The 15,043-nt window shown below is 32.3% G+C and overlaps 2 protein-coding genes across 2 annotated transcripts; one reads left to right on the top strand and one right to left on the bottom strand.

The window, feature by feature from the left end:
• Window positions 1–3,263: 3,263 nt before the first annotated feature.
• Window positions 3,264–6,145, top strand: LOC110620041 (ribosome biogenesis protein NSA2 homolog). The gene is made up of 9 exons (XM_021763602.2): window positions 3,264–3,401; window positions 3,517–3,636; window positions 3,747–3,814; window positions 4,407–4,515; window positions 4,641–4,709; window positions 4,940–4,997; window positions 5,331–5,566; window positions 5,653–5,704; window positions 5,811–6,145. The coding sequence occupies exons 1-9, from the start codon at window positions 3,399–3,401 to the stop codon at window positions 5,876–5,878; spliced, it is 783 nt and encodes a 260-aa protein (XP_021619294.1). The 5' UTR covers window positions 3,264–3,398; the 3' UTR covers window positions 5,879–6,145.
• A 904-nt stretch (window positions 6,146–7,049) lies between these two features.
• Window positions 7,050–8,928, bottom strand: LOC110619998 (protein LEAD-SENSITIVE 1). The gene is made up of 3 exons (XM_021763536.2): window positions 8,662–8,928; window positions 8,499–8,572; window positions 7,050–7,942 (listed from the first exon to the last, which is right to left on the bottom strand). Exons 1-3 carry the CDS (start codon window positions 8,679–8,681, stop codon window positions 7,260–7,262), a joined length of 777 nt encoding a protein of 258 aa, XP_021619228.1. The 5' UTR covers window positions 8,682–8,928; the 3' UTR covers window positions 7,050–7,259.
• Window positions 8,929–15,043: the final 6,115 nt, after the last annotated feature.

The raw sequence follows: 15,043 nt of genomic DNA on the forward strand, positions 1-15,043 counted from the left end.
CTTTTTTTTTTTGTTTTTATATTTATTTTGTTTTGTCTTTTCTTTCCTATTATCTCAATATCTACAATCTACATAAATTCTGAGACTTGTTCTTACTTAAAGATTTTTTTAATTTTTTTTATTTGTTTGCGATAATTCTTTTTTTCGTGTAAGGATTTGTTGTTTCCTCCCTGTAATGATTTTATTTTATGTTAATATTACTTGTTACTTGAATAGAAGGGCAAAATACAAAATATTTCTTTAAAAAATTTTATATTAACGTTTTCAGAGAAAAATATTGTTTAATAAAATAATTTATTTCTATAATTTAATTTTAATTTAAAGATAAAATATATTATTTTAAAGAAAAATTATTATAATGGTATTGCATCTAATGAAGGAAAATGACTTGTGATTAAAATTAATTAAATGGTTTGTTTATAATATACAAAAAGGGTTGGTGGATGATGAGGCTAAGAGCACTTGTGCCAAACCAAATCTTATTTAATTAAGCAAAGCAGAAACAAAGAAGAAATATATTTTGCATTTATAATTATAAGGTTTTTTATTTTCTTTATTCATACAGAAATATAACAAGAAATATATTTTTAAAATTTTAATAAGTGATAATTTAAAAATAATTTTAACTTAAAAGATAAAATTTAATATTTTTTACTTTAACATAATTAAGAGAAAATTTTAATCATTTACCAATTTGAATTTATAATGAATTAAATTATTTGCTTCAAAATTAGGTATTTTAGGTGAAAATTTAGAGGTTTCATGAAGTTCCTAACCATCCAAATCAATCTTTTCAACCCAATTTAAATACATGCACATCAACAATTCAAACTCTATTTATTTTGGCAAATCCTAACTTCTTTAAAATTAAACTTATTTTCAATTTATAAGATAAATATTCAACCAGAAAAGCTTATCCAAACTTTATTACATCTATCAAAGAAATGGGTATGGAAATTTTGAAAAAAAAAAAAATTCTAACCAAGCCAAACATGAGAAGACAAATACATTTAGATGAAATAAATTATATAAATTAAATGCATTGGACCAATCATAGGCCTTTGGTTGGCATATAGCAACAAAGGATGGTGACATGTATTTCTTACTCTACCATATGCTTTTGCTTTTATTTATACTCTATTTATATTTGAAAAATATTTTTATATAAAATATATATTTTTTCAGAGAAAATATTTTTAATAATTTTTTTTTAAATTTAATTTTAATTTGAAGATAAAAATATATTAACAAATTTATATATATTGTGTTAATAAAATTTTAAAAGAGCAGGGAATGATTTTATTTTTAAAGAAAGTAATTTATTTTTATTAAAATAACTTAATTTTTTTATTAGAACAATATTTTTCATTATTTTAAATATAAAAAATATACTTTTAGAAATCAATTTTTTTTTTTTATAAAAAAATAATTTTTTGCTCTGAGTTAGGCTAAAGGTAGATATTAATTGGGGCTCAAAGCAATATACAGTAAAGGGTCCCATCATGCTGTTATGCTAATTAAACCTTTTGATTGTAGATCAAATGGTAAAGAAGTATGAGCCCCACCCAGCCAATCTCAATTTCCTTATGCTTTTCCTCTAAAATGCTTTCTTTTTCTCTTTACTCTTTTTTTTTTTTAATTTGTTCTTTCATCAATTTGATCTATACTGATATCAAAATCTTGTTTTTTTATTATGATATAATATCTGTTTTAACCAAAAAATTGACGTGGATCAGAAATTAAAGTTTTTCTAAAATTTAATACTAAATTTATCATTAAAATTTTAATAAAATAATCTCATGAATTTTCATACAATATTTCACATAATCTAAAATTTCCTCAATAAAAATACCAACAACTATTCTAATGGAATGAGTTGCATAATTAAAACAACTCTTTCACTTTTTATGAACCTAGTACTTTGGGGTGACCTTCCTTCTTTTAACAAGTTTCTTGGTTAAGTTTCCTTTGTAGGGTTAGGTTGAATTGAAATTCTTAAAGAAATATATTCCTAGACTTTTGCTGACATGACAAAATTAACTGATTATTTAAAAAATAAATTTATGTATTTTAAAAACTCAATCAAAAGATTAATTTTATTAATTTTTAATACTATTACCATTAGCATTGCATTTAAATAAATTTAAGAGATTTTCGTTGTATTCCTTCGATCTTCAATTTTCAGTTAAAGAAAATATTATTACTATAAATTTGGTGTTGTTATTATTAGCTTCAATTATGCTAAAATTTAACTGAATTTATATTATAATTAAATTTTTTAAATTATAAAAATTATTTAATATATTTTTAAAATATAGTAACTAGTTAGTATTGGTATATTACATAAATCGAATAATAATTTTATCTTTCATGGAAGGATGGTGGGGATGATATTGCCACTAAAGGAGCCTAATTGAAAGCAAGAACAATCAATTCAAGGCTTGAGCAATAAGCATCTATCAATGATATGTCCCCTTCTTTTTCTCTCTTATAAATTTCCATTTTCCACTGATCATGCCAATTATCTTCCCCTAATTGAGGATCCAATTAGATTTTGACCTATTTGACATTAATTTTAATTATTCTTTGTTTGTTAAAATCACTATCGACTAGCAAGATTAGATATTTTTTCGCTAAAAAAAAATTTATTGTAATACAAAAAATTACAAATCTAAAAAGATCTTTATATTTTTATAAAAAAATAAACCATTGATGCGTCCATTGGAACTCTTTTATTTTTTTTTTTGTTAATTGAGCAAATTGCTTTTTGCCCCTATTTTTTTTTCCCTAAATGATTATAAGTAAATCATGACAGAAAACACTTCTAAATTTTAATTATGATAATGCTTGCTGTATAAGTTAGGTATATATTTATTTTTTAAAATTAAAACCTTATAACTAAAAATAATTAAATTTAAACTGCTTCAAATACAAAAATTGAAAAAAAATTAATTAACTTAATTTTTTTGTAAATTTTATTTTATTGAAAATAGAGGATAAATTTAGTGAAATAAATATCCTACTTTCTTGTTTTTAAAACTAATTTTAGAATAATTTTAATGAATTTTAATCTTAATTAATAGAGAGGCTATTATTTTATCCAAAAATTGAAATTAGTGAAAAAAGGAGGCCTTGGTTGTTTGATCAAAATCGTTAGCCCAGAAAGTTCATGACCCCGAAATACAAATTCGGCCCTATCGGGTCAACATTGGCCCAGATCCAGCATTTCCCGCACCGACCCGGTCAATTGTCAGTTTGCAGCGGTCGGAGTACTCAAATCCTTCCTGCCTCCACCACCCGAAATTAAAAAACCCCATTTCGAAAAAACAAAAACCTCTCAGCTGAGGTTTCTCTCTGCACAAACCCTGTGTGAAAGCTAATACTCAAGTGAAGTCGACATGGTTTGTACTAGCATTCGTTTCTTTCTTTAGCGATTATTGTTTGTTAATTGTTTGATTAATCTGTGATTGATTCCTTCTGATGATTGTTTTGTTTAAATGATAAATTTGATTGTAGCCGCAAGGAGATTACATAGAGCTACACAGGAAGAGGCATGGCTACCGCCTCGACCACTTCGAGCGCAAGCGCAAGAAGGAGGCTCGTGAAGTCCACAAGCGCTCTGAGAGGGCACAAAAAGTCTGCCTCTCTCTCTCTCTCTCTCTCTCTCTCCCTTTTTAATTTCATTTTTTTTATCACTGATTTATTGTGTTAATTGGATTTTAATTATTTTTTTTGGATGGCATTAGGCGTTGGGTATCAAGGGTAAGATGATTGCCAAGAAAAACTATGCTGAGAAGGCCCTCATGAAGAAAACGTCAGTACTTTCTAACATTTCTTAACTTTATATGATCCAAATTTCAATATGCTCTGTATTTGTTACTGCTCTTTGCGTTTGCATATTTAAAGAATAAATGCCTGTTAATGTCCCTTATTTGGAATCCATATGTTTAACTTGTTTTATGTGGGAGATTAGGAGGTTGGCCTAAATGTGGTTTGAATATTTATCATATTGAACCCGTGACCGTGAAGTTTGAATATTTGTCATGCAAGTGCTATTTTAGGGATGATGGTTGTTCTAGAATTTTTCACCAAATTAAGTTGTGCATATCAAATGATATTGATATGTATTGAATGTGAAGGATACATTTTTATGAAAATAGTTGACAGTGTGAATGTGTCCACTGTCCTCTTTGTTCATTATTTTTCCTCCACTTTTGGCTGAACCCTGGATGAGTAGATCTTGTGTTTATACTTGCTTGCAATTTAGCTTCTGAATGTTGAGTTATGCTACATCACCTCATACTTTGTGTACTTTGTTAGTGTTGCTAATTATGTGTATGGCCAGCTTAATGATTCAGCAGTTGATAACAGTTTTGCTTGTGGATAATTTTCTATCATGTCGATAGATTGGCCATGCATGAGGAGTCAACTTCTAGGCGCAAGGTGGATGATGAAGTTCATGAAGGAGCTATTCCTGCCTATCTGCTGGATCGTGAAAATACGACACGTGCAAAGGTTAACAATTGATGGATGTTTGTTAATATAAATCTATATATGTATCATATTTGTTAATATAAATCTATATATGTATCATACCATCATGTATATGTGTACTATGTATGACACTGTGCTATTCACAGATCATGAGCAACACTATCAAGCAAAAGAGGAAAGAGAAGGCTGGGAAATGGGAAGTCCCTCTACCTAAGGTAAGATTATCTTCAGTATTTCCTTGATTTTAATTCTCTGGGAAGTTCTTATTGGGTGTTATTCTAAGCCTTTCTACGTTTTAGCACTTTTTGTTTTGTTAGTGTCATTGTCATGTACTTCCTTGATTTTGTTCCCTTGTGTTATTCTAAGCCTCTCCACATTTATGATTTACTTTATGCTTCTGTTTTTAATTACTGGTATTTAGCTTTAACTATTCTTGCTCCTTTAGGTGAGGCCTGTTGCTGAAGATGAAATGTTTAAAGTGATTAGATCTGGCAAGCGGAAGAGTAAGCATTTCGTAAACTTTCTTTTTTCTTCCCTTCATTTGATGAGAAGTTCTATTAAATTCTTGTATCTTGATAAGTTATTGAGTGGATGCCAATAACTTTTTCCCTTCAATTTGTCTTTTTTTGGTATACTTTCGCTATCAAAAAGTGTCGACGTTTCTCTCCTTTCGAAATTTAGATGTATTTATTTATTTATTTATTTTGGTGAAGTGAGATTTGGGTTACTGTGAGTTTTTTCCTTCATAATAGCACATATGAAAATTATTTGAAGGATAAGCTGCAAACTGCCGCCATTTCTGGTTTTCATATTGTTTCTCTTTTCATTTTTTGCAGCTAAACAATGGAAGAGAATGGTCACGAAAGTCACATTCGTGGGACCAGGTTTTACCCGAAAACCTCCCAAGTATGAGAGATTTATCCGCCCTTCAGGATTGCGTTTTACAAAGGCCCATGTGACACACCCTGAACTCAAATGCACCTTCAATCTGGAGATCATTGGAGTGAAGAAAAATCCTAATGGTCCAATGTACACATCTCTTGGTGTTATGACAAAAGGAACCATCATTGAGGTAATACTTGCATATTGTTTGTCATGCTGGGATATGTTTATTTCATTTGCTATATCTGATTACTCGTTTTGTCTTGTGAGTTTCAGGTGAATGTCAGTGAATTAGGTCTTGTAACACCTGCTGGGAAAGTTGTATGGGGTAAGCCTTCCCCTATCAGCCTTTGTTGCAGCCTACTCTTTTTATTTGTTTTTGTTATGCTTTGCTTTTTCTGAGCTGTTTTTGTTCTTTGTTTGGTTTGGTGCAGGGAAATACGCTCAAGTAACAAATAATCCAGAGAATGATGGTTGTGTAAATGCAGTTCTTCTTGTCTAGTAAACCACCAAAACAGAATATATGGATCACGGTGGATTACTAACTCCTAACAGTTCTATTTACTTGCGTCAGAAGCTGCTTCATCTCTTTTCAATCTTTATAATGTTTTCTATACTTTTTGGTCCTTCGGTTCCTAGTCTAGATTGGTCTTCATCTATTTTTTTCACTTCAATGGATATTTCAATTTTGTTTAGTTAGAGTAACTGTGAGCATCGTGTGAGGCTGTTCTATCAATGTCAATGGCTCAATGCCTAATGATTTTCCTGATTTCATAATGTCACTTCACATCGTGCATCATTAGACATACGTACATGTATATATATGTTTGTGTGTGTGAGCCACCATGCTTGAGAGGTGAACCCACGGGAATCTTGTGGACGTGCTTGCCGCCCAGTTAGATATTTGCTGAGAGCGGCCCAGTTAGATATAAACATCAGTTATAGCTGATTGCCTGATGACAAATGCAGAATTTTGGATCATCTTGCACTGAGAACCAATGAGCAATAATCCTATGCATATTTCCACCTTTAATACTATTTCAAATTATTCTATTAACGCTAGAATTAAGATTGTAACTGATTAAACTCTTAAATTTATATAAATTATAATTTGTGTTATTAATAATTTATAAAAAATAATTAGAAATAATTTGACTTATTACTAATTTGCTCAAATTTTATTGATTAAATTTTAAATTTTTTATAAAATAATAAAATTACTCTTCTATTTTATCAATTTATAAAAAAATTAGAAATAATTTGACTTATTACTAATTTGCTCAAATTTTAAATTTTTCATAAAATAATAAAATTACTCTTATATTTTATCAATTTATAAAAATTTAAATTGTATTACTTTTATATTTTACCAATTTATAAAAATTTAAAGTACCAATTTTTACTTTTTTACAATAAATTTTCAATAATATTTATTGATTCATATTTAATTATTATAATTTTTTAATAATATTGATGAATTAATATTTAATTATTATAATTTTTATAAATTCAAATGTTAAATAAGTTATATAAGTTATGATTTAAGCTTGAGTGTTCAATGAGTTAAATTAATATAAGAGTCCAAGTATACATACAGTCACCAATCCTTTGGCCATCCGGGCAAGTACTTGATCATACCACAGTTGAATCATCTGTGACCGTGTTATCTCTGGTTTAACCTTAAATATATTTTTTTACTTAAACAGACCAACAATCCTTGCATGTTACAATATCACATAAAACATGCAGATAAAGCAACACGATATCACATGATAAAGAAGATGCAACTCGTGTGCTGGAATCATAGTCCCGATACAAACCAATTATTCACTAGCTAAATAGAACAAAGAGTAACTCCGACTATTATTTTTGGTGCCCAATTATCAAGACTCTTGAATTGGTGTTGCTAAAATTTGATTTTCAACCACCCGGAGTGAGCCCGTGGCCAACCTCCTTGTCAGATCCTCCACTGAGACCTTCAGCACATCCCTCCTCATGCCAATATCAGCAGCATATCTGCTAATGCAGTAAACTCCTACGGCTGTTGCTGCCATCCCGTAGATATTGGTTGTGACGAGACGCAATGGTGTAGACAGAACAGCCGCGAGAGGGCCCCCTATAATGGATGCAGCCTGGCCACTCTGTCCCATTGTTCCTTGATCTACAACAAGGAGTCCAGTTTTGCAATAAATTGCAAAATCTTCACAATTGTTCTTAAACACATTATAACACCCAAAGCCATGCTCAAGCAGGAATTTTGCCCGGTGTACCACAACATCATTTGGGTCTGATACTGCAAGGGTACAAGTTCCACCGCGTGCTTTAGCAAGAAATAGAGCAGGGTTGACATCATACTCGAAGCGATACAAGATACCTCCAGCAAGGAAGCAGTTCAAGCATGAGAGGATAACCCCGTGTCCCTCTTGCTGTGTAGCGCAAGTGGCGCAAGGCACTCGAGGGTTGGCTGGCCCTGAGCTAACCAACAGAAGATCAAGCACAGTTCCTGTTCCTACTTCTTGACCTCGTCTGGTGAAATGAATTACTTTATCATCCCCGATGTAGATTCCTAAACACATTAAGAAGTATAACAGGAAAGACTAAAATAAGAAACGGGATCTAAAAAAAAAAAGAAAAATCTTATCAATGCTCAATCTCAAACATGTAACATTTGTAAAAGATGTTTAATTTGTTATATATATATATATGAATATAGCGCACAAATTCAATTTAAAACGAAAAGTTAAGTATACAATGCAGTCTGTTGTAATTTTCATTTCCAGTTCAACAGGGTCCAAACACATAAGCCAATACAAATTTTGAAGCCATACGATCTAAATCTACCTTCGTTGATACCCATAGCAAAAACATGGCAAGAAATGGGAAATGGCACATCCACAGATCAAATGCAATTACAAATAAAAGCAAAGCATCAATTCATGTTTCAGAGGGAATGAAAACGAAACCCATCCAATGTACTTTGTTCAAGTACATAAAACTCATCATCACACTGTTCCATTTGAGACTAAATCAAAAGATAACTATTGGGTACCATTTTAATTATAAACCCATTATAAAATCACATCAAATGAAATAAAACACATCATACAAACACAAACACTAACCGTGATGCGCATATATATATGCAGCCCTCCACGAGTATATATGATCTCCTGGCTTCAGGCTCTCCTTGGCGATCCTGTGATAAAAAACATAATTTTTTTTTTCAAAAAAGTGAGATATTCGAAACTTACAAATTGTATAAGCGAATCGAGGAGGAAAAAAAACCTGTTAGAAAGAAGCCCCATCCCCAAATCTGTCTGCAAGTAAATCTTTCTTCTCTGGAATTTGATTTTCCGTCGGGGATTTTGAAGAAGATGACGGTGATGCGCTTCACCTATAAACCCTACTTGTCAAGGAACAGAGGAGACAGCTAGTTGCTTCTGCCTTTCATTTCTTACACTGCGTTTGATCCAGCATCTATACGGCGGTGTCTCCTGTCGTTTTCCTTAAGGTAATCCTTTCTTATCCTACGCCCACCACGCGGAGATGGCAGAAACAGTGGATTGACTTCTACTTTTCTTTAAGTAAAGTGATTTTACTTATTTAAAATATAATAATTTAAACTTTACGTTTTATTTTAATTTTCACTAATATTTATTTTATAGTTATTAGCATGCAATTGTGATTTGCATTAATTAAGCCCATGAACAGGTTACGTACACATAATTACAACACAACTAAGGAAGCCCACCCACAAACACCTTGAAACCCAACGAGGCCCAATCTAATCAAGATCCAAAAGCCTGCTAGAAAAGCCCATCTGGAAAAAGCCTGTATCTACCCAGTACACCAACTACATGCATCACCGTCCATGCCATCTATGACCAAAACTCTAGCTAGCAACCCAAACTAAAAATACTCAAAAACCAACTAAGACAAAAGCAGCAGATAGCAGCATGGCCTGAAAACAATCAAAAGAGACATTCAAAACCTAGAAACCACAACCCAAAGGATCAAGGGTAAACTAGAAACCAGCAAAACCAAATAAAAATCCAAAAATCGATTATAACATACCAAAATACAAGCCCAACCAATTAAAATTGGAGATCAAAATCGACGCCATAGCGAAGTCATGGGGCAACTGATTTGAACATTTCTTGTTCTGGTATCGAGATTTCATTAATCATAAAATATAAATATTTAAGGCTGCAACATTTAAAAATATATCTTTTTTAAATAAATTGAGAAAATACTATTTTTAATTAATAATAATTGTAATGATACTATATTTTTATTTCTAAAAAATAATTTAATTCATTATTATACACTCAATATAATTTTATTATATTAATTTACAAAAATATTAAGTTAATATCTTTCTTTTTAGTTAACGTAATACATGGTTATAAATTGATTCTTTAAAAAAAAAATACAATTTACGTAATTTATAGAATAAAATATAAAAATTTTATGAACTTTGAGTTACTTTCATAAATTTAGTTATATTTTAGACAAAATAATTATGTAAATAACTATTAAATATGAGTTAATTTTACAAATCTAATTACTCTATATCATACAGTTTATCAATTTTTTACAATATTATTAAAAATTTTAAAATTATTTTTATTTAAATAAATTTAAGTATCGGAGTGATTATGACGGTTAATGTCATAAGAAACTATTCAAATATGATGGAAGATTAGATCAATTTGCTAAGAGAATATGGAAGAGAGAATTAGATTCCTGCATGCTAAGTTGGCAGAAAAAACCAACTAGTCTAAGAACTAACGGTTGATAGTAAAGATTAGCTTGACTGCAGGAAAAATTCCCTACCAAGAGTGATTATTAGAAAGGAACAAAAGAAAATTTTTTGAATAGAGATTTGAACTGGATGCTAGTAAAAACTATAGAATAGATTGGATGGGATTACAATGATGATGATTTTGACATTGGGGATTGCCTCACCACTATTGAAGGAGATTATGTGGAGTTTTTTCTCAAAAAAATTCAATCTGTTTGTGTTAAAAAAGTATTATGTTAAGTCTTACTTCATATCGCAAAATGATGTAATTTCAGTATGTTAATAACTTGCTTTTGTGCATAGTCTTTTCTTAAAGTTTAAGAAAAGACTTATTGCTTATATCTCATTTAAGAAAATATCTTTTTTTTTGTTGAAAGTAAAATAGAAAGGATATCTATGATAAGTTACATAGGTAGTAAGATAATTCTTTTACAAAAAAATATTTTTCTCATTGTTTAGCATTTAAATTATTTAAAAGAATTTGTCAATGAAAATTGTGTTTTTTTTTTAATTAAATCATTTTCTTAAGAATTTCTTTTTTTAAAACAAACAATATTTTGAAATTCAATAAATTTTATAAAACCATTTAACTTTATTTTATTCATTCTTTTTAATATTATTAAAATATTTGAGATTAGATTCTACTTTTAATCGAATATTATGGATCAAAAAATTATATTTTAACCTCACATTAATCCGCTACACTCAATTTAAATTTGGTATAAAGAGTTATACCAAATGTGAACGAATCTTATATAAGATTTTTTATATGAAACAAATCTTATATAATAGGATGTGCTTTAAATTTAAGATTAGATGAGAGTCAGGTCATTAAGAATTTTGATAAACAATAAATCTTGCAATGGTGCAATTACTTATTAGAAGATTATATTAAATTTTTATATGTGGTCAAAAAATTCTAATATATCTCTAATAAACAATCAATAATCGAAATTCTAGTTCTATATAAATCTAATTAATGGATCATCATAATATTTATTTTAAAATTTCTTACAAGTCATCCGACATCCAGAACGAAAAAGAAATTTAAGAAAACATCAATTATAATGAAACAATGTAAATAACATAAATTATTTTCTTATAAAAATTATTTTCAACAAAGTAAAGGAAACCTAAAAGTAGATTTTGAAAGGTTCCACTTTTAAATGAATCATAAGATCGATAATGCAAGGGAATACATAATACCTTATCACTTAAGAAATTATTATTTAATGAAATATACATATATATTCTTTAGGATAAATAGGTAATGCATTATACTTAATAAAGACTAATAATACTGATACGATGAAAATAGAATTATATTATAATTGATCAATTCTGCAAAAAAAGAAAGAATATAAAATGATTAGCACAGTAGATACTTCCATATTCAAGTAAATTAAAATAAAAAATGAAATTTTTAAAATTAAAAATAAAACTGAACCGAAATGAATAAAAAATTAAATTGAATTTTTAAATTAATTCGATTCAATTAATTTTTCAATTTAAATTGAACACTGCACCCCTAAATTAAATAATATTAAAAAAACTTAATTCATAATTTGTTATTTTTTTTAGATAAATTATTGTCAAAATTATCATAATTTAGATAAAATTTTTAATATAATATAAATTATATTCACACATACTATACAATCAATATGAGATTCCGAAACTCTAGCCAATAGCCATGAAACACTTAACTTTTACATAAAAAGGTAATTAGCATTTTAATTTTTGCTATTAATATTTAATAATTAATTTTTATAAATGTGTATTTATTTAGCAAATGTGAGTTATATTCCATTTAACGTTCAAGAGTTTAAAAATGTAATACCTGGCTAGACTCCGACATCGGAATTCCTACCGGCCGGTGGGATTTGGATGTCGGAAACCTCTAGAAGGGTAACATCATGTTTTTGTAGAATGTTTTCATATATTTTTAATGTTTTTAAGCATGAAATTAAAGGAGTTTTTGCATGAAAAGTCTTTGGAGGAAAATCCAGGTTCGGCCGCCGAAAGTCAAGTTCGGCCGCCGAAAGTCAAGTTCGGCCGCCGAACATGCATGCGTTTTGGAGGCACGTTAGGCCCCCGAAAGCATGAGCGAGGAAAGTCCAGGTTCGGCCGCCGAACATGGCATGCATGCGGAGGCACTTTCGGCCCCCGAACGTGGCCTGGCCAGCCACCTATAAATGGGGCACTTAGCCGAAATGGGCGAGCTTTCTCCCATTTTCGGCCACAGCTAGCTTCTGACCTCCCTCTCCCTTAATCTTGTGTTCTTTCTTCAAATCTCCTCCATTTTTCTTGAGTTTTAAACTCGCATTGCAAGTTTTGAGCATTTAAACAAAGTTTTGGAGCTTTGGGAACTCAGGAGCTCATTTTCGTGGATCTCCAAGTTTAGGTCGTCTCCCTCTCGATCTTCAAGAGGTAAGAGCCGATCTTAAGCTCATAGTATGTTTTAAATAAGTTTTATGAAGTTTTATGGGGTAGAAATGCATGTTTAAGTTAGTTGAGCTATGTTAGGTTTTATGTGATTTTTGAACAATGTGGCATGATTGAGTATGTTTGAAGTGTTGTAGTTGGGGCATATGTTTGTTTGAGGCCCCTAGGAGCTTGTATGCATGTTTTGGTTGAGATTTATGCATGATTTGAGGTTTTGGGAGGCAAGGGGTTCATGTGAACCAAGTTTCTGCCCTTCTGGCAGAAACCAGGTTCGGCCGCCGAACCCTCTTGTGGAGGCAGCTTTCGGCTGCCGAAGCCTGCCCCCGAAAGAAGACTTTCGTCTCTGTCTGGGACTTTCGGCCGCCGAAGGTGCCGCCGAAAGTGCCTGACTTTCGGCTCTGGAGGGACTTTCGGCCGCCGAACCTGCCGCCGAAAGTGCCCTGTTGAGCCATTTCATGCATGTTCTTCTATGATTATTTCATGATGTTTTAGGGGGTTTTTGGGTAATTGTTTATGAGTTGTTTAGAGTATGTTTGGCACCTCACTGGAGTCCACCTGTGTAGGATCGGACCCGAGGAACCGAGGTGTTCAGCAGTGTTAGCTGCTTCAGAGTTAGTCCAGAGCTAGCCAGAGGTGAGTGGAACCAACCCTTATATTTTTAATCAAATGTTTTCAAGCATGTTCATGCATCATGAATACCATGTTATGTAATAGGTTGTTGGCATTAGAATTCACGAATATGATGCATTGCATAATACGATGACAATGATGTGGATGGATACTGGATGATCCTCTAGCCCTCAGTATGTTATGACATGATATGAAATGATATGATATGGCATGTAAGATATGATATGAGATGAGTAGTCCAGGTGTGGCCGTATCGCCCCTGGCATAGAGCATGAGTAGTCCAGGTGTGGCCGTATCGCCCCTGGCATAGAGCATGAGTAGTCCAGGTGTGGCCGTATCGCCCCTGGCATAGAGTATGTGGAGTCCAGGCGTGGCCGTATCGCCCCTGGCATAGAGTATTGTTGACTTGTTATGGTACGAGATTGATATGTAGAGGGCTATTGGTGACAGATTCATCCTTGATGTGATATGTTTGTGTTGTGATGCATTCCATGATAGCATACGTTAAAATGAACTGTTTTCTTTTATGGTTTCTGCTCACTGGGCTTTTTAGCTCACCCCTCTCCCCTAACCCCAGGTTTGCAGGGTCAGAGATAGTCAGGAGATTAGCAGGTTACGTCCATGGTCATGTTTATGTAATAGAATAGTAGTGGACATGATGTAATGTAAAGTTATGTAAGGATGTAAACGAGTTATATTGTAATATGACTTGATGTTATATGTTCAGAGTTATAGTATTGTGCTTGGCCCGAGTTGGATAATCTCTTTGTACATGAGTTTTATTTTATGTTGTTCATGTGATGGACCGAGTTTGACGTAGGGTATGCTGACCCTAAGGGTTCTATGAGCTCAGTCATAGTGCATACACAGGTCAAACTGGTTAAAGGTAAAGTTTTAAATGTTTTATGAAAATGTTGGATCATGTTTGGGATTATACCAGCTGTACAGGATGCATAGTAGGCTTGCTACGGGTCCCGGCGGCCTTATGCCGATCTGGATCATAGCGCCGGTAGCGGTCCGGATTTTCGGGTCGTTACAGAATGGTATCAGAGCCCTAGGTTCACATGGTCGGACCTATAGTGTGTCGGGCTCATAGAGGTTATAGTAGGGCAAGCACAAGAGAAAGATCATGTCCACTAGGATAGGATGTGGAGTCATGTCTTGTATGATGATGTGAAATGCCATGATGATGAGCATGTGCATTAATGCTATGATATGTATGTGATGCAGGTTCATGTGTTTCCACATGAACCATAAGATGCTAATGTTTATGTGCTATGTTATGCTTTCAGAAGTCAAGATGAGAGGAACTCGTCGATCTGCTAGATTGACTGGAGCTCCGCCAGAGAATGAGGGCATGGATGCCCATCCCCCTGCTCTGCAGAGGGCACGATCTTGTAGGACGATCAGGGAAAGTACATCAAGGGACCCTGGAAGGTCTTTTGATGCGGGTCGGAGGAGACCAGTTCATGAAGGTATGTCAGCAGTTGTGATGGAAACAGAGGAGGATAACCAGAGAAGAGATAGTAGTTTAGGCATGAGTATGTCAGTAGAGGATATGGGAGAGACCCAGGGAGGCACTCAGGCCTCGGGCTTTGTTCCACCACAGTACCCACCCTACCCGCAAGGGCCAGGGTATCCGATGGGAGGTACATCAGATTTCTTCAGCCATAAACCATATCCCACCTTTATGCCCTATCCTCCCTTTTACCCATCATACCCACAGTACCCCATATTTCCACCCTCACCCTTTTATCCAGGTCCAGCAAACCCTAACCCAGGGAATGC

Source organism: Manihot esculenta, chromosome 8 (assembly GCF_001659605.2).
Source record: "Manihot esculenta cultivar AM560-2 chromosome 8, M.esculenta_v8, whole genome shotgun sequence".
NCBI lineage: Eukaryota > Viridiplantae > Streptophyta > Magnoliopsida > Malpighiales > Euphorbiaceae > Manihot > Manihot esculenta.

What these genes read in the sequence shown, in the direction of transcription:
- LOC110620041 (XM_021763602.2), top strand. An exon ending in GGGAAGTCCCTCTACCTAAG is followed by an intron (nt 4,710 to 4,939) that starts GTAAGATTATCT and finishes TTGCTCCTTTAG; the next exon opens with GTGAGGCCTGTTGCTGAAGA. An exon ending in TAGATCTGGCAAGCGGAAGA is followed by an intron (nt 4,998 to 5,330) that starts GTAAGCATTTCG and finishes CATTTTTTGCAG; the next exon opens with CTAAACAATGGAAGAGAATG.
- LOC110619998 (XM_021763536.2), bottom strand. Translation starts at nt 8,681, where the DNA reads ATGGGGCTTCTTTCTAACAG. An exon ending in ATGGGGCTTCTTTCTAACAG is followed by an intron (nt 8,573 to 8,661) that starts GTTTTTTTTCCT and finishes TTTTTATCACAG; the next exon opens with GATCGCCAAGGAGAGCCTGA. An exon ending in ATATATATATGCGCATCACG is followed by an intron (nt 7,943 to 8,498) that starts GTTAGTGTTTGT and finishes TAATGTGTTTAG; the next exon opens with GAATCTACATCGGGGATGAT.